Raw genomic sequence first — 24,371 nt, forward strand, 5'->3', positions numbered from 1 at the left:
TCTCCAGATTTCTTGGCACAACTTGGTGAGCATGTCCAGGGCAGCATCTGTTAACTGAAATATGTCAATTGAGCAATGGTGTCTCTCTGGAGACTATGGTGCATATGATACAGGCCATGGTTTTTGCAATAACTTGTTATGCATCAGAGAGTTGGACAATGACTAGGGAGGATAGAAGGAGAATTGATACCTTTGAGCTTTGGCGTTGGAGAAGAGTATTGAGGGTACCATGGACTGCTAGGAAAACGAAACTGGGCTGCTCCTTGGAGGCAAGGATTCTGAGGCTCCGTCTAACATACTTTGGTCATGTTGTAAGGAGAGACCAGTCCTTAGAGAAGGACATCATGCTTGGTAGGGTGGAGGGATGGCGCAGGAGGGGAAGGCCCTCTATGAGGTGGACTGGGGTAATCGGGATAGGTGTGTCAGAGACAGTGCAACTGGCACAGGACAGAGCAGAGTTTAGGGCTGTTGTACATAGGGTCGCTATGAGTCGCAAGCGACTTGATGGCACATAACAACAACAAAATAGGATATTATCCACACACAAACAAGGAAAACACACAGTTGGCAACAAATAAACTGGCTGGAAATTTGGGTCCAGGTTGGCATAAGGTACTTATCCCCACTTGGCTAGGGCAGGATGGTCTTTGAGCAAGGGTGTACGAACGTGAGGTTTGGTCTGCATTCTTTTGATGAATACTGATTGACATCCCATGGTGTACCAGGCCCTGTGTCAGGCTCGGATACGGTGTGGAGAGGCTGCCAGGAAACCAAATTACAGCGTAAAGCTGAGCCCCCTGTCAACCACCTTTCCCCACCCTGACTGTGAACAGTACGGGAGCAGTGGCCTGGCCTGACTTACTCATCTGGCATCCCTGCATGTAGCGAATGTGCAGGAAATGCTACTGAATGTATGAAATGCCGCACAGGCCACCTGCTGAGCCTGAGCTCGGAGGCGAAGAGACAGCGAGCATCCCGTGAGTGTGTCAGAGCTGGCACCGCATGCAGAGGCAAAGTCTGGGTATCTGACTGCTTTCTGTACCAGAAACACTGCAACTGCAGGCGAGGAATCCAAAGACTGGAAATCAGGGACAAAGCATTGGTTCTCAGCCTCGTCATCACATCTTCTTTCCTCTTTCTGCCAAACTCCCATCTGGCTCACCTTTTCCAAGTCTTGCTTTGAAAGATGTTGGATAAACCCCAAGAGGGTTTTGCATGTGCCGTCAGCAAGCTGGAAAGCAGGGAGAAGGGAATCCAATGGAGGAAAATGTCATTAGGAATCAGCCCTCGAGGTGGTGGGGTGTGGACAAGGCATTAGGACCTCTCCCCTCTGCTGTGCAGAGAAGAAGGGAGGAAGTGCTGGACCCTCTACAGAGCCTCTGTGTGCATCCAAGTATATTTATACTGTAAGTCTTGTGGATGTCCTCCAACTCATTATGGCTTTGCCACACTTAATTTCTTTAGGCTAGGTTTTCTCCTTTGAGCCAAAATACCATGTTACTGGCTTAACAGACAGCTAAGTTTTCACTTTATCGCTTTTTAAAAATAAAATTGTATTTCTTTTGTTGCTAAGAATATACACAGGAAAGCCCACCAATCCCATAGTTTCCACATAAGAAATTTTGTGATACTGATTACATTCTTTGAGATGTACGGCCATTCTTATCCTTCTTTCCTGAAATTCTTCTTCCATGAAAAGAAACTCACTAGCCTCTAAAATTATCTTCTAATCTTTTGAGCTGTTGTTGCTAATTTGATCCCATATAGATAATTCTTAAGGTGCTATGGTGGTGTAGTGTTATGTGTTGACACTGCTAACCAAAAGGTCGGTGGTTCAGATCTACCAGCTACTCCCAGGGAGGAAGGTGAGCAGTCACCTCTCATAAATATAGCCTTGGATACCTGATGGGGGAGGGGTTCATTATGAGTTGGAATCAATTTAAGGGCAGTGGGTTAGATAATCCTTCCAAGTACATAATGCTTAAAACATACATTTTTTTTAACTAGCTAGGCTGACTTGTAGTTTAAAAGGACATTAGGGTATGTGTTTGGTTTGAGGTTTAAAGTTTATCTCAGAGAAGTAATTTTGGGAGTCTATCCAACCTTCATCACTCCAGAAAATCTAGAGTCCATGAACATTTGAAATTCTACATTCCCCCCCCCCTTTTGATCAGGATTTTTCTATAGAATATATCCTCAAAATATTTTATAATGGTAGCCAAAAGCCAATTAGCATCCTTTTCTTCTGGTCCAATGTGAAAGGAAGCAATTGTTCATGGAGGCAAGCCCTCCTGTGTTCCTCCATTCCTGGCTCCTCCTTGTCTGTTCCCCACAAGGGTTTCTCATATGGTAGTGTTGTCCCCTTTGTAGTCTCAGGTGAACAGAGACCAATTGTGGCTTTTTTCAGCCTCTTGCAGATTTTTAAGACGCAGGCCCTACGCGCTGAATGACCAAGACAGAACAGAGACATTAAATGTGCTTTTAGAGCAGGTAACTGGATATCCTATAAAGCTATAACCCTAAACCTCCAAACCAAGAAGTTCCACCCTATGTGGGTTTTGGTTGTACACAAGCAGTCCCAGTAACTACTGAGTAATATTCAGTTGGCTGTATACACTCCAGTTTGTTCATTCACGCTGATAGGTATTTAGGATATTTCCACTTTTTGGCTATTGTGAAGAATGCCACAATGAACATTAACCTAAAGCGTCGTCTCTTTTCAAGTCTTTTGAATATATACTGTAAAAAGAGTGTGGCTGATATAGGGACAGCCATATCTGACTTCTGCTATCTCCACAAGGGGGAGTGTTTCCCAACAACAACATCCACAACAAAAAAACAGGTCAGATACGTCCCCACACTTCTGCATCTACTTCCATCAATTCTGACACCAGCCATTCCTCTCACTGATCTACTGTTGTGTCTGCTAATCTCTTGCAGTGGCCACACAGAACTCAAAAACTCATTGATCATACATTTATGGAGTTTATTAGGAAAGTTAATAGGCTCAAATTGAAATTGGATACTGACCTTCTGTCAGGACAGCTTCTCAGGTGTGCTTAAAGGCCTTTGCCCTTCAGCTTCTCAGCTTTAGGTCAGTGTTACAAAGCTCTCTTAGTTCTGCCAACTATGGCATCTCATTCCCAGGCATCCTGCAAGCTTGAGTGAAGGCTGCCAGCTCGGTTCATGGCTCCAGCTCCATGAGGCAGCCTTGTCTCATGTTGGTCTCTGGAGTTCCTCTGCTGCTGTAGTGTGTATGTCTGTCTCAGCCTGTCTATGTCTCAGACACTCTGTGTCTCCCAAGCACACATGCTGCATTCTCTATCTTTTCTGTCTTTCTGATAGTGAGATTCCCATCTTCTGCCTCTAAAGCTGTTCTATTTAAGCCCAGCAAGATGGACTTAAATTACAGTTCCATCAGTAGTAATGTGCATGCTTTGTTTGCATGGTCCTTCCCTTTCATCCATGTGTTTTATTCTCCTATGGTAACATTTTCCCTTTATTGTTTCAGGTGACTAGAGACCATTTCTGTCTTAGATGTTGTTGTTAAGTGCCATTGAGTCAGGCACGACTCATAGCAACACTATTAACAAAAAAGCTGAACCCTGTTCTCTTCTGCACCATCCTGACACTTTTTTTAAATTTAAATCTTTATTAATTTCAGTAAAAATTTACAGAGACTTTCCATTTCTGTTCATTCATTATTGCACTTTTCTCCCCTCCCAACCCTCCCCCCTAGTATACTACCCTCTTGGAAAAGAAAATGAAAAATTCATTTATTGTTTTACAAACCCTCCCGCAGGTCCACTCCACCATGTAGCCTTCACCCTAGACACCTGTTATGACAAAAATACCTAATCACATATCCCTTTTAAACCATTTTCTCCCTCATCTGTTTCAATGCAGTAAACATTATTGAACCCATCTTTCTCAGTCTCCCCCCAACCCCAAGGTCAGTCCTGTTTTACAACAGTGGCACCATGCAGTATTTGTCCATTTGTGACTGAGATACTTCACTCAGCATAATGTCCTCCACGGTCACCCAATTTGAATAATATTGCATGAGTTCCTTGTTTTTCAATGCAGTGTAGTATTCCATTGTGTGAATATACCACAGCTTCTCTGTCCATTTGTTTGTTGATGGGCACTTAGGTTGTTTCCAACTCCTTGCTATTGTGAACAAAGCCGTGATAAACACAGGTGTGCATATATCTGATTGGATGTCAGTTATGGTCTCTTTGGGGTATATTCCCAGTAGTGGAATTGCTGGGTCAAATGGTATCTCTATTTGCAACTTTTTGAGAAAGCGCCTTACGGCCTTCCACAGTGGTTGCACCATTTTACACTCTCACCAACAGTGTATAAGGGTTCCAGTTTCTCTACAACCTCACCAGCATTTGTTGCTTGCTGTTCTGTTAAATTTTGCTATTCTGTCTGGGGTGAGATGATATCTCATATTTTTTTTAACATCCTGACACTTCTGACACACAAAAGTCCATTGCAGCCATCACCATGTCGATTTGGTCCAGTGGTAAGAATCTTTTGTTTTGCTGACTTTGAGATGCAATCCATACCTAAGGCTTCTTTTCTTGGTCTTCGGTAATAAGTGCTTCAGGTCCTTCTCACTTTCAGCAAGCAAGGTTGTGTCCTCTGCACAATGAAGGCTATTTATGAGTCTTAGGCTCTTGCAGGGTTTTAAGACCCAGGCAGTACTCATTGAACAAGGAGTTAGTTGTGTTTTATTGACTACAGAAAGGCATTTGACGATGTAGGTTATAACAAACTAGAATGGGAATTCCAGAACATTTAGTTATGCTTATATGAAATCTATACCTAGGTCAAGAAGCTGTTGTCTTAACAGAGTAAGAGAACACAGAATGGTTGAAAATTTGGAAAGGTGTGCATCAGGGCGATATCCCCTCTCCATTCCTGTTCAATCTGGATGTTGAGCAAATCATTCGAGAAGCTGGACTTTATGACTGAACAAGAGTGTGGAATCTGGATTAGCAGAAGGCTCATCAACAATCTGTGTTAAGCAGATGATACAACCTTGTTTGCTGAAAATGAAGAGGACCTGAAACACTTGCTGCAGAAAATCAAGGATTGCATCTCAACATCAAGAAACAAAAATCCTCACTGCTGGACCAATAGACAACATCATGATAGATGGAGAAAAGATTGAAACTGTCAATGATTTCATCTTGCTTGGATCCACAATCAGTACCCTTGGTACTGGCAGTGAGATGAGATATATGACATTGGTGTGCTCTCTGCTGTCAGGGATCTCTCCAAAGTCCTGAAGAGCAGTGATGTCAGTTGAAAGTTAAGTTGCTCCTGATTCAAACTTCAATCTTTCCAAGCATCTGCTATGCATCTGAGAGCTGGACAAGGTAAATGGAAGCTAGAAGAATTTGAGTTGTGGTGGTGGAGGAGAGTGCTGAATGTTGTTGTTGTTGTATACCATCAAATTGAAACTGGTCCAGATTGCCAAAAAACCCAAGCATTTCTTGGAGAAAGTGCAGCTGTTCATTGGAGGTAAAGATGATGAAGCTTCATTGCACATATTTTGGACATATTTTTTGGTGAGGCTGTTTCTTGAAAAGGAACATCATACTTGGAAAGGTGGGGTCAGCAAGGGAGAGGAAGACCCTCAAGGAGATGGATTGATACAGTATCAGTAGCATTGGACTCAGATGTATTGAGGAAGATGAGGATAGTGCAGGGCAAAATTCACAGCTGTTGTTCATAGGGTCCTCATGAGACCTAGTGGACTTGACAGCACTTAACAGCACAACCCAGCCATGTGATGAAAATCAAAGCCAGGGATCTAGGAAAGGCATTTTGAACAGGAAAGCCACTGACACCATGTGTATGTATATATACATATATGTATGTGTGTGTATATATGCATGTATATACATATATGTATGTGTACATATATATATATATACTTATATGTATATATACAAGCACACCCCTACCTAGGCATGAAATTTGCTGGGTCATGTGGGAATTCTAGTGTCAGGTTTTTGAGGAACTGCCTCACTATTTTCCACAAACACTAGACCACTTTCCACTCCCAGCAGCAGTAGCTAAGGATTCTGATTTCCCCATTTCACAACCAATGTTTGTTATTTTGTTTTTGTTGTTGTTTTTGATTTGGGTTTCACATTTTGTTTTTTGGAAGGAAATAAACCCCAGTCTTCACTGTCCCACTGGGAGTAAAATGATACCTCAGTTTGGTTTAATACGCGTCTCTCTTATGTCTAACGATGCGGAGCATCTTTTCATGTTTAATCGCCATTTGAATATCTTCACTGGTGAAATATCTATTTAAGACTGTTGGCGATTTTTATGATTGGGTTATTTGCCTCTTTTATTTATAAGTTGTCAAAGGTTGTTGGGTTGTTTTTCTTCTGTTTTTAAAGATTATTGTTGGAATATATTCTCCAAGTTAGTGATGTGTCTTCACTCTTTTGTGAAAGTCTTTTGATTAACAAGTCTTTGCATTTTAGTAATTCATATGTTCACTTCACTTACACACTTTGTCTCACATCCTTTGGGCGTGTTGTCAGGAAGGACCAATCTGTGCAAAAAGGGACATCATACTGGGAAAAGTGGAAGGTCAGAGAAAGAGAGGAAGACTCCTAACAAGATGGACTGAGACAGTCACTGTAACAGTGGGCTCATGCGAGTCAGAAATCATGATGGCAGAGAAAGGACAGGGGTCAGATTTCTTGTTCATAGGGGTCACTATGAGTTGTAGGCCACTCAATGGCACCTAACAATAACAACACTGATTTATTTTGTCTTTTATTCTTTGTACTTTTGTTATTATATGAGATAATACATTATTGAAATCTAAGTCTAATAATGTTACTCCTGCATTTTCCCCCCAAGAATTCTATGGTTTGGGTTAGCACATTAAGCCCTTATTTCATACTGAATTTGTTTTTGTGTGTGGTGTGAGGTTTGGATTCTGTTTCATTTTTATGCATATGGAAATCTAATTTTTTTTTTAATTTAGGTTGTTTATTTTTCATTTCAATGAACATCTACAGAGATTTTGGGATTCCATTCATTCATTGTTGCACCCCTCTCCCCGCACAAACCCCTCCCCCCTCCCTTTTGCTCCTCTCCTTGAAAAGCGAAAGAAAAACTCCCTCATTTGTACACAATCCCCCCCCCCCGCACCTCAGTATGCAATGAGGGTTGCAGAGTGGATTATATTTGGGGGTAGGGGGTGGGGTTTGGGAAAATCTAATTTTTAAACACCTTTTATTGAAGACATTCTTATTTCCCCACCAAGTGAACTTGGCACTCATGTAAAAAATCAGTTGACTGTAGGTATACAGGTTTAGTTGTTGCTTTTTATCTTGAGTAATTGAAATGTTTACATTTGAAGGTAATGTGAATGGCTTAAAATATTCTGACAGTGTAGAATGGAAATAATGGAACTGTGCGTTAATGCCTCTGACTCTGACAGTGCGGACCCTGGGAGTGTCCTTGCACGATTACTCCCTGTAGCCATTTCTGGGTCTTGAGGACAGTGTCTTCTTTTAGTGACAGGAACCTAAGATTAGACTCAGAATTGAAAGGCTGGCTCTGTCACTGGTTTGCTGTGACCCTCAAACATCCATATAACCTCTCTGATCCTTGGCAGCCACCAGGAGAAGCATGAGATCAGGGCTCATACAGCCCAGGTAACTGTGTTGTGTGATGCTCTTGGCAGGTGGGGGACCAGATCCTGGAGGTGAATGGACGGAGCTTCCTGAGCATCCTGCACGATGAGGCGGTCAGGCTGCTCAAATCTTCTCGGCACCTCATCCTGACGGTGAAGGACGTCGGACGGCTGCCCCACGCCCGCACCACCGTGGACGAGACCAAGTGGATTGCCAGTTCTAGAATTGGGGAGACCGCCACAAACTCCACAGGGTCTGTCAGTTCTTCTCACTCTGAGCCCCCTAGTACCCTGAAGTTCTTAGAATGGGGAAGGGTCCCAAGCACCAGAATCCTGTTTGCTTACAACCTCACTATTGCTGTCGTGGCCTCAGTTTTCTCCCTGGGAAGCTGAAGAACACAGTCTCTGTGATTCCACCCCTCCTTGCCCCAGCTCCAGTGCCCTCATTCTTTATTTGTCCCAGGTACATAACTTACCTTAGTTTATTTTTAATATGTATTTTATTCTGGTAAACATGTTTGTAAGGAAAATTTGCCCTCCCAACATGTCTCATGTGCAATTTAGTGCCACTGATTGTGTTCCTCGTCTTGAACCATCACATCACTTGTTTTTCTGGCGCCTCAGTTGCTTCCTTTGAAAAGCGGGGATCCCTTTCCCTACCCCAGATCTGAGTATCATCGGAGTTCATTTGGGTGAAAGTGTCTTGGGAGCTTAAAGTGAGATAAGGTTGATATGTGGCTGCATAGTAGCTAGTAATATAATGTGTCACCTTTTAATTCCGATCAGAAGTCTCAAACTGGTGGCCAGTTGGCCAGAGACTTCACCGCACTCTTCCTGTCTCCCTCCTTCTTTCCACTTTGATAGTGTTAAAATTTTAAACACTAGTTGCTACTATTATGAAGGAGGGAGCCTGGTGGCAAGAAGCTGTGCTGCAATACCGAATGCATGCGGTTCAAAGCTACCAGCTGCTCAGTGGGAGAAAAATGGGCCGTCTCCTCCTGTGCAGTTAATTAACTGCCTCTGGAAACCTGCGAGAGGGTCAGCTGTGGGTCATTTCTGACTTCATGATACTCAACAGTAAGAAGAAAAGATACTTGATTTCCCATAAAAATCCCAATTTCTGGCTGCTTCTTAAAAATTAAGAATATAATATGACTTGAGGTCACCATTCTTGATAACAAGAGCCAGAACTGAGCATTGGTGCCTCTTGAGTTATGTCTTGAGATCTCAAGTTCACTCCAGTCCCATTTTCCCCATGTGTTGGCTTTTCCGCAGGGTCACATGTCAGCCACTATTTAGTCTCCTCTCTCCTTGCTTTATGTGCCTGATTCTGTGGGATTGGAACAACACAAGGGCTTACCCTGCATGATGTTACAAGGCCCACTCACATATTTGATGAGAAGCTCAAAGTGGCCCTATGCGTGCAGGGCTTCATCTCCCCAAAAATAGCCCCAGAACTGAGCTGACAGCAAGTCTGAGACCATGAAGTCATGGTCTTCAGGACACAGAGGAAAGATACTCTTCTGGCCTTCAAACTGGGATCATCCTTCCAGGTCAGCAATCCTCTGACCCTCATCTCCCTGGCTGCTCAGACCTGCAGCTCTCACAGTGCTTGCCTTTCTCCACAGGTTTCCCGGTGATCTCACAGCAGAGGGGACGAACAAGGTAGGGAGCTCTACACCCAGGTGCCTTCTGCTTCTTCCTGGTTCGCCTGATTGGAAGACTGGGTCAGTCAGCGGGCCGAGACGTTGACGTACATTCACATCTCAGCTCAGCTGGGGACTCACTGACTGCCCATCACCCCCTATGCCACGTGGCTGTGAGGACTTGCCATGGCCTGGGCGCCACCACTGGGCTCAGGGTAACAGCAGTAAACAGAATTGAACTGACTTGATGCCTGCCCTTGTGGAGGTCAGACTCCACACAGGAAAACAAAGTGAGCCTACAGATAACAGTCACGTTACAAAATATGGCCAGTGCCATCAAGGCAAGGTGCTAGATATTACGAAAGAATGCAGGTGAAGGAGTCAGGGTCCTACTGTAGATGGAGTCAGGGGAGCGAAAAGGGCCGCTCTGAGGTAGTGACATGATGTTTGAGTTCAAACTAAATGCTCAGCAGAAGTAAATAGGTGAGTTGGCTGAAGGGAAAGGCAACATATAGAAAGGGTTTGATGAGGCATTGTAATTAATTACGTTAATCAGTTGTAACTAATGTTATAAAAGAAAATGTGTATGAATGATTGCGTTAAAACCAACATGATTTTTAAAGTTTATCTAAAAAAAAAATTAATGAAATAAATGAATGTTCAGCAGACATTAGGTCAAACTGAGGGTGAGGGAAGGACGATCCAGTCAGAGAAGAGATCCCTGAGGCTGGGGAAGGGCTTGGTTTGCAGGAAGAATAGAGACGAGGGTGAGGTGTAGTGAGAAAGAGGCTGAGCACGTAATGGTGGGGCTGCTTGATGGGCAGCGCACAAAGGCTTGTGGGGACCACGGGGAGGAGGTGGCGTCTCAGCAACAGGATGCTGTTGAAGGGCTTTAAGCAGGGGAGCAGAGGAATGAGAGCTGTGATTTTACTGGATGATTCCAACAGCTCTGGAGTGTAGTGCAGAGATGGTACAGAGGGTCAGCGGGTACCAAAACAAGAAGACTGCATAGTTCCTTAGACGAGGCTGGTGATAGAGGAGGCATTGGTGGGCAGGGCTACGGAGTGTGCGTGCAAATGTAGGTGCAGATTTTAGCTACATTTTGGAGATACGCCGTTATTGTGACTCATAGAGACCCTATGTGTGACAGCTCTGAACCCTGCTCTATCTTGAGCCAATTTCATTGTCTCTGACATACCTACCCCCATTACTCCACTCACTGAATCAATTCATCTCATCCAGGGTTTTCCTCTCGTGCTGTCCTTCTACCCTTCCAAGAATGATGCTCTTCTCCAAGAACAGGTCCCACCTTGTCCATATGCCCAAAGTATATCAGATAGAGCTTCAGAATCCTTGACTCCAGGAAGCAGCCTGGTTTTCCCCTCTCCAGGACGGACTTGTTTGTTGTCTTAGCAATCCATGGTATATTGAATACTCTTCTCCAGCACCACACCACGACTGAAAGACATTGACTCAGCTTCTGTCATCCTTAGTCATTGTCCAGCTCTCTCTGCTTAACAAGTAATTGCAAACACCATGGCTTGGACCAAGCACACCTTAGTCTCTAGATTGACATCATTGCTCTCCAGTACTTTGAAGAGGTCTCTGACAGCAGATTTTCCCAATGCAATCAATTCATCTTTTGATTTCCTGGCTGCTGGTACCAAGAGTGTTGCTTGTGGAACCAAGCAGGCTGAAGCTGTCAACAATCTCAGTCTCTTCTCCATCTAGCATGATGCTGCCAATTGGCCCATTGACGAGAACCTTTATTTTCTTGATGTTGACCTTCAATTTTTATTGAAGGTTTCAGTCCTTGACTTACTGCAGCAAATGCCTCAGGTCTTCCTCAGTTTTAGCAAGCAAGGTTGCGTCATTTTTATAACGCAGGTTGTTGATGAGCCTTCTCCAAACCTGATGCCACAGGTTCTGTCATTATCCTCAGAGCCCCTGAGTGGTGCAGACAGTGAATGCACTTAGCTGCTAGTGAGAGCCTGGAGTTGGAGACAGTCAGAAAGTTATAGTAATCCGTCTCTGAAAGACAGGCCATTGAAACCCCTGTGGAGTACAGTTCTACCTTGGAAAACAGGGGGCCACCATTAGTTGGAATCCATTCAACAGCAGCTAGTTTTATCATTATCTCGAGCTTAGAGAAATGCTGGCATTTAGAAAAGAAAAGGAGACCTGTGATACAATCTCTTTCCACTGCATGGTTAAAAGGATGGGATGAGGTAATAGATAGAAAAGTGCTTTGTAAGCGTGTTCAAATGAGGCCACACATTCTTTGGGGATGCATTCTGTCATCTCCTCCTGACGATTATTTAACTAGTGTGTGTGCAGACTACTGAGGGACTTGGAGCACCTCGGAGTGTCACTTCAAGTGTCTTCAGTGGCTCACCTCCCTGGCCAGGGCTCACAACCCGGGTCCTCTGGCTTTTTGTTTTCCAGCCCGGGTTTTACAAGGGCCCGGCTGGCTCTCAGGTGACCCTGAGCAGCCTGGGGAACCAGACGCGAGTGCTGCTGGAGGAGCAGGCGCGGCACCTGCTGACGGAGCCTGAGCGCGCCACCATGGCCTACTACCTGGACGAGTACCGCAGCGGCTGCATCTCCGTCGAGGCCCTCGTCATGGCCTTGTTTGAGCTGCTTAACACCCATGCCAAGGTGACCCATGCCCCTCCTCAGGCCAGGCAGCAGGTTCAGGGGCTGGCTTCAGCCTTTCCAAGGCTCTGCGCCCTTCTCTGTCTCCCTCCATGCTCCACTTCTTTAATGAAAACCTGATAGGAGTTAGGCTCAAATCCTGGGCACAGAGTGACAATGTAGACACCCCCAAACCCAGAAGCTTACTGCTGCCTCGTTGTTGTTGTTGTTGTTGTTATGTATTGTGTACATCAAGTCAGAACTGATCTGTAGCTGAACCTCTAGTGGGTTTTCCAAGGGAGTTAATAATTTTCTCCCATCTTTCTCCCATGGAGAAGCAGGGGATTTGAACCGAATTCCTTAGATTGGCACTGCAATATCTTACCGCTAAGCCACCAGCGCTCCCTAAGGAAACAGTATACCTTGTGACCACGGTGCCACTGCAGTGGCTTTTATTGCTGAGTGCACATTGAGACATACCACTATTGCTTTAGAAAAGCATTGGCCAGGCCCCGCCTGGACAGTTCACTCTGCCCTGATGTTTGTAATAAGCCCCATGGTCAACTATGACACATGGCCAGCTTTAAGAATCCTGCTCTAGTGAGAACCTGCACCAAAGAAAAAAAATTATTAAATCCGCTGAGAGTGGTTACAATTGGGAAAAGATAACAAAGCGCCTAGGATCTGGAGACAACTAGAAGGATCTTCTAGAGGGCAGGGACAGCTTAGCTGGGATGGCAGATTTGGAGTGTTAGCCTTGGGGGGTAAGATTGCAGAGGAGGCGGGAAGAGTAAAGCTGGGGAGAGAAGTGAGAGTCAGATGATGGGGGGACACAGTACTCCGTGGAGATGGTTTGGACCGCATGCAGGGCAATGGTGAGCCACTAAGGAGGGAAGGAGAGTGGTCAAGTTTGCCTGCAGGCTGTTTGAGGACAGTGCACCTGACTGACACTGTCTGCTGGTAGAGCCCCTGCTCAAAGCCCTGTTTGTTCGTGCCCCAGTTCTCGCTCCTCTCAGAAGTGAGAGGCACCATCTCCCCGCAAGACCTGGACCGTTTTGATCATCTGGTGCTGAGGCGAGAGATTGAGTCAATGAAGGCGCGGCAGGCCCCAGGCCCTGCGGCCGGCGACACCTACTCCATGGTCTCCTACAGCGACACAGCCTCGTCCACAGGTAGCCACGGCACCTCCACCACCGTCAGCTCGGCCAGGGTGAGTGTGGCTCCTGCCCCATCCCTGACTGGATGACCACTGAGTAAGTTAGGACACTGGCTTTGGAGTGGCATCAGTCTGGGTTCAAATCCCAGCACCACAACTTACCAGGTCTGTGCCTTGCCTCACTAAGCCTCAGTTTCTCCCTTTGTATAAGCCAGGTTGTTGAGTGACTGCTGTGTACCAAGCACATGATTTGAGAGATAACTGAACAATGAAATAGATGCAGCCACTTCCTTCATGGGGTGGCCTATCTAAGCATGGGGTTAGAGGGAGAAAGAAAAAACAGGTAATTGGACAACTACAAGAAATGACAATCCCTGAAAGGAACAACCGTGAAAATCCTGTGATTCATTTTTCATGTGCCTGGTGCCCCATGAGCACTCAGCCAGTGGCTACAGTGGTATTTGCCTTGTGATTGTTCTGCCCTCTTGTTGGTGAAGCCTCAAGCCCAGACTGGCTTCCTCTCAGACTGCCAGCCCCCGGGAATGTCCCTCCTCAGGGAACACCTCAGGATGGGTTCTGCCCCCAGGGTGCTTGGAGGCAGATGAAGTCCAGGAGGCCTTTGCCAGGAAGGGGGAGATGGGAAGCCCTCGTATCGAGTGTGGGTATAGCCATCCCTGATTACATCATGTGACGGGTGGCAAGAACCTGGGCTGGCGGTCAGGAGAGGCAGCTTCTGGCTCCTTCCCTCTGTACCCTGTATCGTTGCTCTATTTCTTTTAGTCACTCATCATCGCTCTTTTGTGGAATGAGAGGGAAGGAGGTAGCATTTCCCAAGCACTTCTGCTCCTGGGCACAGAGCTGAGAAGTCTTTCAGCCTGGACCTGGAGGCCACTTTTGTACAGATACCCCATTAGTTGTGCTTGATTGACAGCTAGGGCGCAGTGATATCTATCTAGGGTTGCACATACAGCAGTCAGTGGTCGCAGGGAACTCAAAGCCTTCTAGAAACAGGCCTGGAGCATTCACCCTTGTTCTTTGTAGCCTCGATTACCCAGTGTGGCAGACTCTGGTTCTGGGACAGCCTCACTTCTGTCTTCTTTCCCATCTCCGGTGTCACAGTCATCCCCAGGTCTCCTCATTCCTTCCTTGAGTTGACTCCTGGCCTTTCCTCAAGGACTCTGAACCTGACTACAGTCCAGGCAGTTCCATGCTTCCTGATGAGTTTCTGGACGGGGGGGAGGCCACCCCTGCCTTGGGTTGCATGTTTGGCACAGCCAAACCTTTGATAATCTTTGTAACCTTTGATGCTCTACTGGGTTTAAGGCTGCAGTGCCCTGGCCCCAAATACTCTTTCTTTCTGTGTCCAGCTCTCCTGAAACTGGCCTTAATAATGTCTATGTGGGGTTCAGTAGTGTGAGTCTGTGCTTGCAAACGGGGGTGGGGGTGGAGGTGTATTTTTTCCAAATATGGCATGAGTGAGCCAGCCAATGAGAGAGGTGTTCCAGCCTCAGAGGCAGGAGATTGGTTTAAGCTCTGGCCTCTTTGGGTCTAAGTTTTGGCAACTGTGAAAAGGCCCCAGGTCCTTGCTGGCTCTGACTAGCAGCTCAGGCTGGAGGACTAGGAGTCCTTATGCCAGGCAAGGGCTGTGGGCAGGGATCAGAGGCCCGTGGTCCTAGGCCCGCTCAGTGTTGATCCCCAGTGGCCTTGTGCCAGCCCAGGTGTCTCTCCCCTTCCTGAAAGTGCTGTTGCAGGCCATTCTAGACCCCAGCTCAGTTTTGGCCTTGCCCTTCCAGAGCGGTCTTTGCTGCAGATGGAGATATCTCTGGAATGGGAGAGGCAGACTTCACAATAGGCCATGGGATGGTCTGAGCCGGGAGCTCATGGCGACAGAGGGAAGAGGTGGCCTAGAGCCCCTCCTTCTGAGATGGGAGTGACTCGTGGACCTCTCGTCTTGTCAAAGCTAGGGCTACCAAGTGACCAGGATGAGCTCCTGCAGGTGGAGTCGAGGAGAAAGCTGTGGCAGGTGAGAGAGCTAGTCTGGATACGTCATCTCTGTGCCTCAGTTTCCTCACTTGCCTCTGGGCTGTGATGCTGCTACCCTTGAATGTTGGGAGAATTCAGTGAGAGCATGTCTGTGGACTCAGGGAGACAAACCCCTGACTAGTGCCCACACCCCAGAGTGCTACCCACATGTGAAGGGCAGGTGAATCACCTGTTCAGTGCAGCCTGGCTGGGGAACCACCCAGGGATTTGCATCCAAGGCCTGTGGACACTTGATGGCTCTGGGAAGCACTGGGCTAAGGTCCCTCTGTATCATTTCTCAGACAGTCCCTTTCTCTACCTTTTAGAGCCTGGGCCCGCTGGTCATTCATTAGTCCTTCTGGACTGCAGTGTCCCTCCTCAGGCTCTTTATGAATGGGCGTGATCTTGGATAAGTCACTTTGAGAATTCGGTCCTTACCCTGCATCCTGGGCAGCACTAGTGTGTCCTGAGGTGAATGGCCACGTTCTACAGCCCTTCCCCAGCACTCATGTCATTTCTGCAGATGAGTGGGCCCCTAGTTTCCTTCAAAGAGGCAGGCAGAATGAGGGGTGCCTGTTGAGGCACGAGAATCTTTTCTTCTCTGTCCCTTATTCCTGTCCACAGCATTCAAGGTAAACAGGAAAGGGCTTGGAGAGTCGTGTTTGTTTTGCCTTTGTGTGTCCGTGTGTGTTTGGGGGTGGGGTTGTGCGGTTCCCACCCCATCCTTCATATTTATTTGATGTACTCTTCTTTTTTTGCATTTTGCCACCTTTCCTCCCCAGGAGCGGCTGCTGTGGCTTATAGACCTGATGGAGGTACCGTCCTTCTTGTCGGGTGGGTGTGTGGGAGTTCTTGAGCTAGGGGCTAAAGTAGATAGAGGTAGGAGTCTGCAGCCCTTCTGCCATCCCCTTGTGTCTGCACCCTGCCCTACAAGGGACTAGGAGCTCTTCTTGACTCCAGAGTGAGACTGCCCTTTGCTCAAATCCCAGCTCTGGGGCTTGCTAGCTGTGTGACCTTAGGTCAGTGATTTTACCTCTCTGAGCTTAGTTTTAGGATCTGTAAAATGAAGATGATCATTTCTATGCCCTGGAGGTGTTTTGAGACCTCCTGGCCTTTACGTATACCTTGTGCTGTGTCTGTAATGTCCACCTACTTCACTTGGTCATCACCTCTGTGTGCTTCAGTTCATGGTTCAGATGCCACTTCTTCCAGGAAGACTTCCCTGATCTCTTTGGGGGTGACTTTCGTTCTGTGGTTCCCCTGAACTCCTGGGGTTCCTTCCATCATGGCTCTCTCCTAGTTAATCTAATATTACTCTAAAGATAGACACAAGCCAGGCCTCTTGAGGGCAGCAGCTGTGTCTGTAGTCACCACTCACTGAAAGAGCTGGCCCTATTCACTGCCTTCTTTTTTTAATTTTTTTTTTTTCACTTCTTTCTTAAAAACAATGCCAAGCTACTTTGCTGAGGCTTCTCTCTGGCATTGTGATAATACTTTACAGGTGTACCTTCCACGAAGGAGCCCTGGTGGTTCAGTGGTCAGTCAGTCAACTGCTAACTGAAAAGTCAGCAGTTCGAACCCACCAGCTGCTCAGTGGGGGCCGGGGGGAGGCCTGGCAGTCTGCTATCACAGATACTACATTCTTGGAAACCCCATGGGGCAGTTGTGTATGCAGGGCTGCTGTGAGTCAGAATTGACTCAGCATAGCAGGTAACTGAGAGTCATAAGTACTGCAGTGACCTTATTTTACAGTGAAGAATATCACGGCTCAGAGGGAGAGCACCTTGTTGAAGGTCACACAGCTAGTCAGTGATAATATCAAGATGTGAACCCAGCTCTCCTTGTCTCTGAGCTGGTGCTGCTAACTCCTAAAATCTGGTTGTAGGGTCTGACCAGTTGTTAAGCGTATGCTTGATTTTCTAGGGCTAGCGTAATCAAGTACTACAAAAGTGGTAGCTTTAACCACAGAAATTTATCGTCTCAATTCTAATTCTTGAGGCTGTTGTTGTTTATCATAGAGTGTGCACAAAAGGAGATTGCCCAGCCTTTTCCTGCAGAGCAGGTGATGGATTTGAACCTTGTGCCTTTGGTATTGCAGTGCAGCTTCTTGCCCCTAGGCTGACAGTGCTCCAAATTTAGTTAGAGCTTCTGCAAAGCCATACTTCATCTTTAGACTCTCGGGGAAGTTCCTTCCTTGTCTCTTCTGACTGGAGGTACACATTCAAAACTCATTGATGTTCAGCCAGAATTGACTTGTAGCTGGCCCTCCATTGGGTTTCTGAGCCTGGAGGAATTTGCCCTCCTTTCTCCCTCAGAGCCAGAGGTGGCTTTGAACTGCCAGAGAAGCATGGCCTTTGGGTTACAAGTACAACTCCCTGTGGAATAGGTCACGAGAACTGGCCCTAGGCATTTCTTTGGATTCGTTGGATTGCAGATGGGTCCTCATGGGCTATCCGCCCCTGTGTGCCTCTGTTTCTATGTCTTTTGCTTTAGAGGTGGCTCAGAAGAGTGAAGGGGTTAAAATTAGGTCTTCCCTATGAGCACTAGTGGCCTAGTGGTAAGAAGCTGCACTGTAATCCCAAAGGCAGGCAATTCAAATCCACCCGGTGCTCTGTGGGAGGGAGAAAGGTGGGCAATCTCCTGTGTGACTTACTGCCTCTGAAATCCTGCTGGAGGGTCAGCTGTGGGTCAGTTCTGACTTGATGGCACACAACCACAACATGCCAATATTGGGGAGCTTTGTGTTGGTTTAGTGGACACATGGTTTGAATCTGCCAGCTGCTCCCGGGGAAAAAGATGGACAGTCTCATCCAGTATGATTTGCAGCCTCTGGAGGCCCAGCTACAAGCCAGTTCTGACTCAATGGTACATACCACCACCACCACCACAAGTATTACTTTGTTAAGTGATAACACCTGCAAAGAAACGCATACTTTCCCAACAAGGTCACATTCACAGGTCCAGGGGCTGGGGTTTTTCGATCTTTTGGGGAGACTTAGTTGTCATCTACTTGTCCATCCATTCATCTCTCCACCATCTTTTCCACTCTCCCCCTTCTCAATCCTCCCTTCAGCACATGTATTTATTGAGCATTTCCTCCAGGCCATATGCATTAGTGAATACTACCAAAGAAACCTATCTATGATGGGATTTTTAGGACAGCAGGGGTAACAGAGGCTAAACAAGATTCAAATAAATTCAATTCACATTACTGAATGTGATATCACAGATAAGGAGATAAAGGCTTAGGAGAAAAATAAAATAGGAGAGACTTAAAGGTTATAAGGGATAGGGATAGTGAGGAGAGCTTAGGTTGGTCTGGAACATGGTAGTGGAGTAAAGACCTGAAGGGTTTTCAAGCAGAGGGAAGTGGCAAGTGCAAAGGCCCTGGGGTGAGAACATGTCTGTATTGCCTGAAGAAAGTCCTGGAGGCCAGGACTTCTCTCTGAAGGAGAAAGATCAAACTCCTGTTAAGATTTACAGCATCAGAAACCTGATGGGAGGTCACAAGGAATCAGAACTGACGCGATTATAGTGAGTTTGTTTTGTTTTTTTTGTCTTGGTGGGGCAAAAGTCACACTCTTTCCATCCTGTGTCCCCATTGTCAGCCCAGAGCCTAGCATAGAGCAGGGACTCAGAAAATGTGGCCTAGAAGCAGAAATGAAATCATCCTCCCCAGCCACCCTCCAGATTACCTCCTAGCATTCAGCCTCCCAGACATCCACCTCCTGTGTTGTGGGAAAACATGCTTTGCTCTGACATTCAGATGGGCAGGCTGGCATGAGGTGGCTGGTGTCAGTGACCCAGATGCCCCAGATGGTGGCTCCTAAGGGAGCCAGTTTCCACTTAGCCTGAATTCCCTGGATTGTGCTGTATGGAAATCCATCCGAGGTTAAATGTGGCTCATTCTGCAGCCAGTTCCCTCACACCAGACACGATCGATCAAAGGCAATCAGATGCAGCCTTCCCCATTGACAAATTGTGTTCATTTTCCACTTGTCTCAGTCAGCCCTGAGAATTTTGCCGCCACCAAACAATATTACTTCCTCCCATAAAGGTGTTGGCCAGGAGAGCGGAGCTCATGGTGTTACTGATTGGAAGGAGAGGGCAGGCCTGCCCAATGAATTCCTGATCTAATGCTGCAGACGTGCCATTTAGTCGTGTGGTTGTCCCCTAGACCAGGTTGGCCCTCCCAGCTAGTGGCCTTGTGACTCGGGACAGTTGGGGCTGGTAAAACCTGCCATCAGTGGATGGTTATGAAGGTAGCATGGGATGAGGAGTGGACCTATTTGGCATCCTGCAGGTGGGGTGTGTGGAAACTGGTTCCATTATCATCTGACAGCTGGAAAGGGGCACCAAGGCAGGGATTGTAGAGGTCCAGCCAGTCTTGTACCCATGGAGCAGATGCCACCGCAGTCAGGAGTTGGCAGCTGGGATTTGTCTCCATTTGGGCTGTTTCTATCTGGATTTGAAAAGTTTTACACTCCAGGCCTAGAAAGGAGCTGGCTTGGCCTGTTCAAGGAAGTGGGGCTTCTATCCAAACATCTTGCTGCCCTAATCCTCCCACCCTTGAGAGCACTGAGGCAGTCAGGGATACTGGATGGGGGTTTGGGCATTTGACTTCACCAGCCTCTCCTTTCTGTGGCCTCCTCCTCCTTCCTTTCCATGGCAGGAGGAGGATGGCGATCCTCTGGCCCGTCCAGAGCCTTCCGCTGCAGAGAATCCTCATCATCAAGGTAGATCTTGCAACAGGTGATAGACTCTCCTCCTTGCTGCTTTCTTACTGAGATCCAACCTGGGTGGGCTGGAGGAATTAATTCTCTGCTGGGTAAGCCCTTCCCCAGTAGGTGAGCAGGAAGGAAATTCACTTACTCTCCCATTCATTCAGCCCTCCACCATGCTTTTATGAGTATGTATTTGTTGAGAACCTACTGTATACCAGGCTCTGAGGAGAGCTGAGCAAGGGACATGATGCCCACTCTCCTGGAATCTCACAAATCCAGCAGGAGAGGCAGCCTAGCGTCAAGCAACCAAAGGAAAAGCTATAAACGTCACGCTCTGGCCCAGTGGAACAGAGAGTGTGAGAATAAATGAGGGGGTCATAGGCCAGACTAAGGCAGCAGGGGAGGTTGTTTGAGCTGAGGTCTGAGGTCATGACCATCAGCCAGGCAGTGGAAGGGTGTGGGGAGAGGGGTGTAGTTGAGGGAGCAGGAGCAGTGTGTCTGAAGGCTCTGTGTTGGAACGTCCAGGGCCACTTGAAGTAATCAAAAGATGGCCCATTGGCTGGAATAGGAAAGGCCCACACTGGAGACTTGGATTTAATCCTGAGTATAGTCTACCATTTTAGTAAGGAGGTGGCAGGGTCCTGTTTGCATCTTTCAGGGTGTCTCCCTGCCCTGTGACGAGCGCTCAGGTAGGCAGGGTGGATGGGATGCCTGGGAGGGGCTGCAGCCACTATTCAGGTAAGCTATCAGGTAGGCTGATTCTTTATCCCCCATCCAGGAGCAGGCAGGCGCCCAGAGTGTGCTAGCAAGGTTCATGTTTGTCACCTCTCTGGAGTAGAACAGCCCACTGCATCCAGAGATACCTCAGCACGCAGCCTGTTGTACCCCCAGAAGCATACATTCCCTGGAGTAGCAAGGGCCCTCAGGACAGATGTGGTCCTACTGGCCTTGTGAGGTAGCATTCCTCCCAGCCAGCATTTTGCTACTTCTGCAGCGGGTTCACTGAACATCTGCCTTCCTCATGAGGATTTTGGGGTACTGGCAGCAGTTCCACCAAACAGAACCAAGGCCACAGGCAGTCAGGAGTTCTTTGAACCTGGCCTGGCCTTTGCTTCTCTCTGAGCCCTAATTTCCTCAACTATAAAGTGAGAATGTGTGTCTGAGTAATAGTCTGAACAGATATTTAACTTTTTTTCTACCAGTGGCTTCTTTAGTAGGTAGAGAAGCTTTTGGACCACTTCTGAGAATACACTGGGCCCTTGAATTACATGATTTGTACTTACGGTGTCCACTTATACTGATTTTTTTTTAAAAAAAAATGTTCTGTGATGCCTGTAATCTATGCATGGTCAGCTCATCTGCCCAGTAAATTGGGTAAATCACAGTAAAAAGTCATTTCTTGGTGGCTCTTGTAGTCCAGTCACCTTGACTAACACCATGGGACCTGTTGGAGTGCCCAAGTGCTCCAAGGAGCACGCAAAACCAGTGACAGTACAAGAAAAAGCAGAAGTGCTGGATAATGCCCATGAGGTCTGCAGCTGGGCTTACCCTTTATTTCGTAGTAAATTAATCCAGTGTAAGGACCGCTGGAGGTAAAAGAAAAGGAAATTTATGAAGCTCTGACTCCAGTGGTGCCTGCAGGCATGAAAACTTGCCATTTTTTGTGACAAACCTCCTATCTTCTTCTAAAACTATAGCTTTTGCATGTAGCACATATACAAAACATGTATGCATTGACTGTGTTGATAAGGTCTCCAGTTAACAGCAGGATATTGTTGTTGTTAGGTGCCAACAAGTTGTCTACAATCCATATTGAATCACTGCAAGGAGCTGGGATCAGTGACTCAAGGGTCAACTGTAGAATGTTTTTAAGCCTTTAAGATAAATGATAAAGGTTATGATGGAACATTATGCAATGTAGTACAGTTATCAGTATGGTCCAAATTGTAAAATACTTGCTTTTTGTGGCCCTGGAGCAGAGAGAACTGTCCCATGGGATTTCCAGGAGGTCTCTATGGAAGGTGATGGCTGTATCTTTATCCCGTGGGGCTTCTGGCCTTCTGGCTAGCAGCCCAGCACTTAGCCATTGAGCCACTGGGACTCCTGCTTCTTTATTAAACCAAACCCAACGTCCTCAGGGTGCTTGTGACTCAAATCAAGAGCTTGCAGCAAGCCAGAAACTGCTGTCACTGCTAAGCCGTTATTTGAAACAGCTGGAATGGGATATGAATTATCTGTGACTTCTCTTGGCAACAGTGTCATTGTCATAGACACTGCTATTCTGCATCCGTAATAGGAGAAAATGCTATGGTAAAGGTTAGCGAAAATAATGATGAGGTGTTTCCCCACTAGCCAGGTTTACAGTCGCCCCGTGCTCCCTCACGGGAACGCTGGTTGCTTATGTCTGTTGTGAGGGCTTGTCCCATTACCTTCCACCATTCTGGGCCACTCAGCTTTGTCCGTCTCTCCCTTTTCCAGAGACCACGAGGTGAAAGGTGAGGGAGGCAGGGCCCAGCCAGGCAGAGGGAAGTCAGCAGGATCCCCACCTCGCTGCCTTGGGAGGGGTTCTCAGAGGCACTTTTTCTTTTTGTGAGTTGGTGATCAGATGTGCTTCAGCAGATGGACAAGGTGGAGAGAGGCAGAGAGGGGACCTCATGGCCTCAGCCACAGCAGTGATCATGGATCCTAGAGCCCAGCGTTTCCCAGGCCCCTCTGCGGACATCCCTTCAGACCTCCCCTCTCACCCTGTGCCTGGAGATCTTGGGGGTTAGACAATTCCCTGTCCTCTCCAGCATTTCTATCACCCCAAGGTCTGGCCCTATAACTCCTCTGGACCAGTAACCTCACCCCTTCACTTTGGGCATCCCGTGGCTTCCCCACCCTTCAGCACCCAGACTTCCTAACTTTACGAGATCACCCCACTTTCCCACCACCTCTTCTTTCCTGGAGGCAGGCTTCTCCTCATCCATCGCTCTGGTCCATGGTGCCATGCCTTGCTCTACCCTCTCCGTTTCCTTCCCTCCTTTCTCCTTTGCCCAACTCTTGGAATTTTTCTTCCAAATCCTCTTCTTACTCCTCTTTCTCCTTCTTCTCCTTCACTTACTCTCTTTGTCCTTTTCTCCCTCTTATCAGCAGCCCTGTGCACAGCAATGCGGCCTGACTGGTGACCTTTCAGAAGATGACTCCATACCTCAGTTTCCCCATCCAGATTGAAACGGGCAGCCCTAACCTCTTGTGCATTTGGGGAGGGGGTTGGGGAGGCTGTTGGCTTGACATCAGAGTAAAGAAGCAGGAAGAACAAAGAGCTGAAAATAGCACCTTTATGTAAGAGTCCTTCCATTGTAATGAGGGGAAGAAGGCCTAGAAACCTGGAAATTGGACAGCAGGGGGCGGGGCCTCACCCAGCTGAGGTGGTGCTGGGCTCCGGGCAGCACCTTGGCGCTGAGCTCACCCTCACGCAGCCCCAGCTGCCTCCCTTTCCAGGATCTGGAGTCCACATGCAGTAGTCAGAGGTCAGCACAGGAGACGCCCGGTGCAGTTTTGTTTCTGTTGATGTGTTTCTTGTTACAGCTTGGGATATCTGGGCTCTGACTGGGCTGACTTAGACAAAAGGTATTCTTTTCTCTTAAAGGAATGTTTCTGAACTTTCACAGACTTCACAAGGAAGGAAAAGTTATGGAGACTGTGGTAGCAGGTCTCAGAGGGTTGCTGGCTTTTGCTTGAGAAGCACATCTTTTTACCTGGGCTGAAGACTCAGGTCTTGAATAGAGTTGTACTTCTCACCCCTCCATTGCTGTGTGACCTTGGGAAAGTGGCTTTCCCTCTCTGAGCCTCAGCAGCTCAGCTGTAGAGTGGGTGAAGGGTCCCACCTGGAAAGATTTCATGGATCAGTCAGGGCTCTGGTCTTAGTGGTTGCAAAGGCATAGGTGGCCTCAGGCAATTGGAATGGGGGTCAGGAGAGTGGCCAGGACTCACAGGCCTGGTTTCTACACTCTCTGACCTTGATCCTCCTCGAAAAGCCTGTTCGAGGCGTTTCTGCTGACGCATCCCCAGGTTCTTGGCCTGCTGTCTGCAGCTATTTCAGATGCACGCGGAGCATGGCTCCGGGACTCGGAGCTCCTGAGCGTCTGGATTTAGCAGATGGAGAGTGCAGGGCTGGGCTCCGACCCGTCTGCCATTTGCTCCACTTCAGGCCTCCCTCCTCCCAGGACTGGAGGTTTGCCCCTCCCCACCCTGCTCGTCTGTCTCAGCTCCAAGATGTCATTAATCGCAGAGAATGAGACTGAGGCCAGGAGACAATGACAGCTGCCTTCTCTCTCCTTGCAGAAAGGATCCCTCATGAGGCCCTGTCTCCTACAGTGCCAGGACTATGTCTACTTCTGGGGTCAGAGGGACAGCATGGGCTTGGAACTGACCCAGGCTTGAGTTAGAATTCCTATTAGCCATTAAGTGGCTGTGGGACCTTAAACAAGTCCCTTCCCTCTCTGAGCTTCAGATGTAAAAAGATA

General features: G+C 47.4%; 1 protein-coding gene across 3 annotated transcripts in view; it reads left to right on the forward strand.

Moving 5' to 3' along the window:
* Positions 1–24,371, forward strand: part of DFNB31 (deafness, autosomal recessive 31) — a 131,586-nt gene that overhangs the window by 97,050 nt on the left and 10,165 nt on the right. For 2 of the 3 annotated variants that reach the window (XM_006890715.1, XM_006890714.1), the window contains 4 exons: positions 7,733–7,935; positions 9,310–9,346; positions 11,773–11,985; positions 12,962–13,171. In XM_006890715.1, the coding sequence (XP_006890777.1) occupies positions 7,733–7,935; positions 9,310–9,346; positions 11,773–11,985; positions 12,962–13,171 (663 nt within the window). Of the gene's footprint in view, positions 1–7,732; positions 7,944–9,290; positions 9,347–11,772; positions 11,986–12,961; positions 13,172–24,371 lie in introns of all 3 variants that reach the window. The other variant, XM_006890713.1, reaches the window with a different exon arrangement.

The sequence above is a fragment of the Elephantulus edwardii genome, unplaced genomic scaffold (assembly GCF_000299155.1).
Source record: "Elephantulus edwardii isolate Elephantulus edwardi_28Jun2011 unplaced genomic scaffold, EleEdw1.0 scaffold00092, whole genome shotgun sequence".
Lineage (NCBI taxonomy): Eukaryota > Metazoa > Chordata > Mammalia > Macroscelidea > Macroscelididae > Elephantulus > Elephantulus edwardii.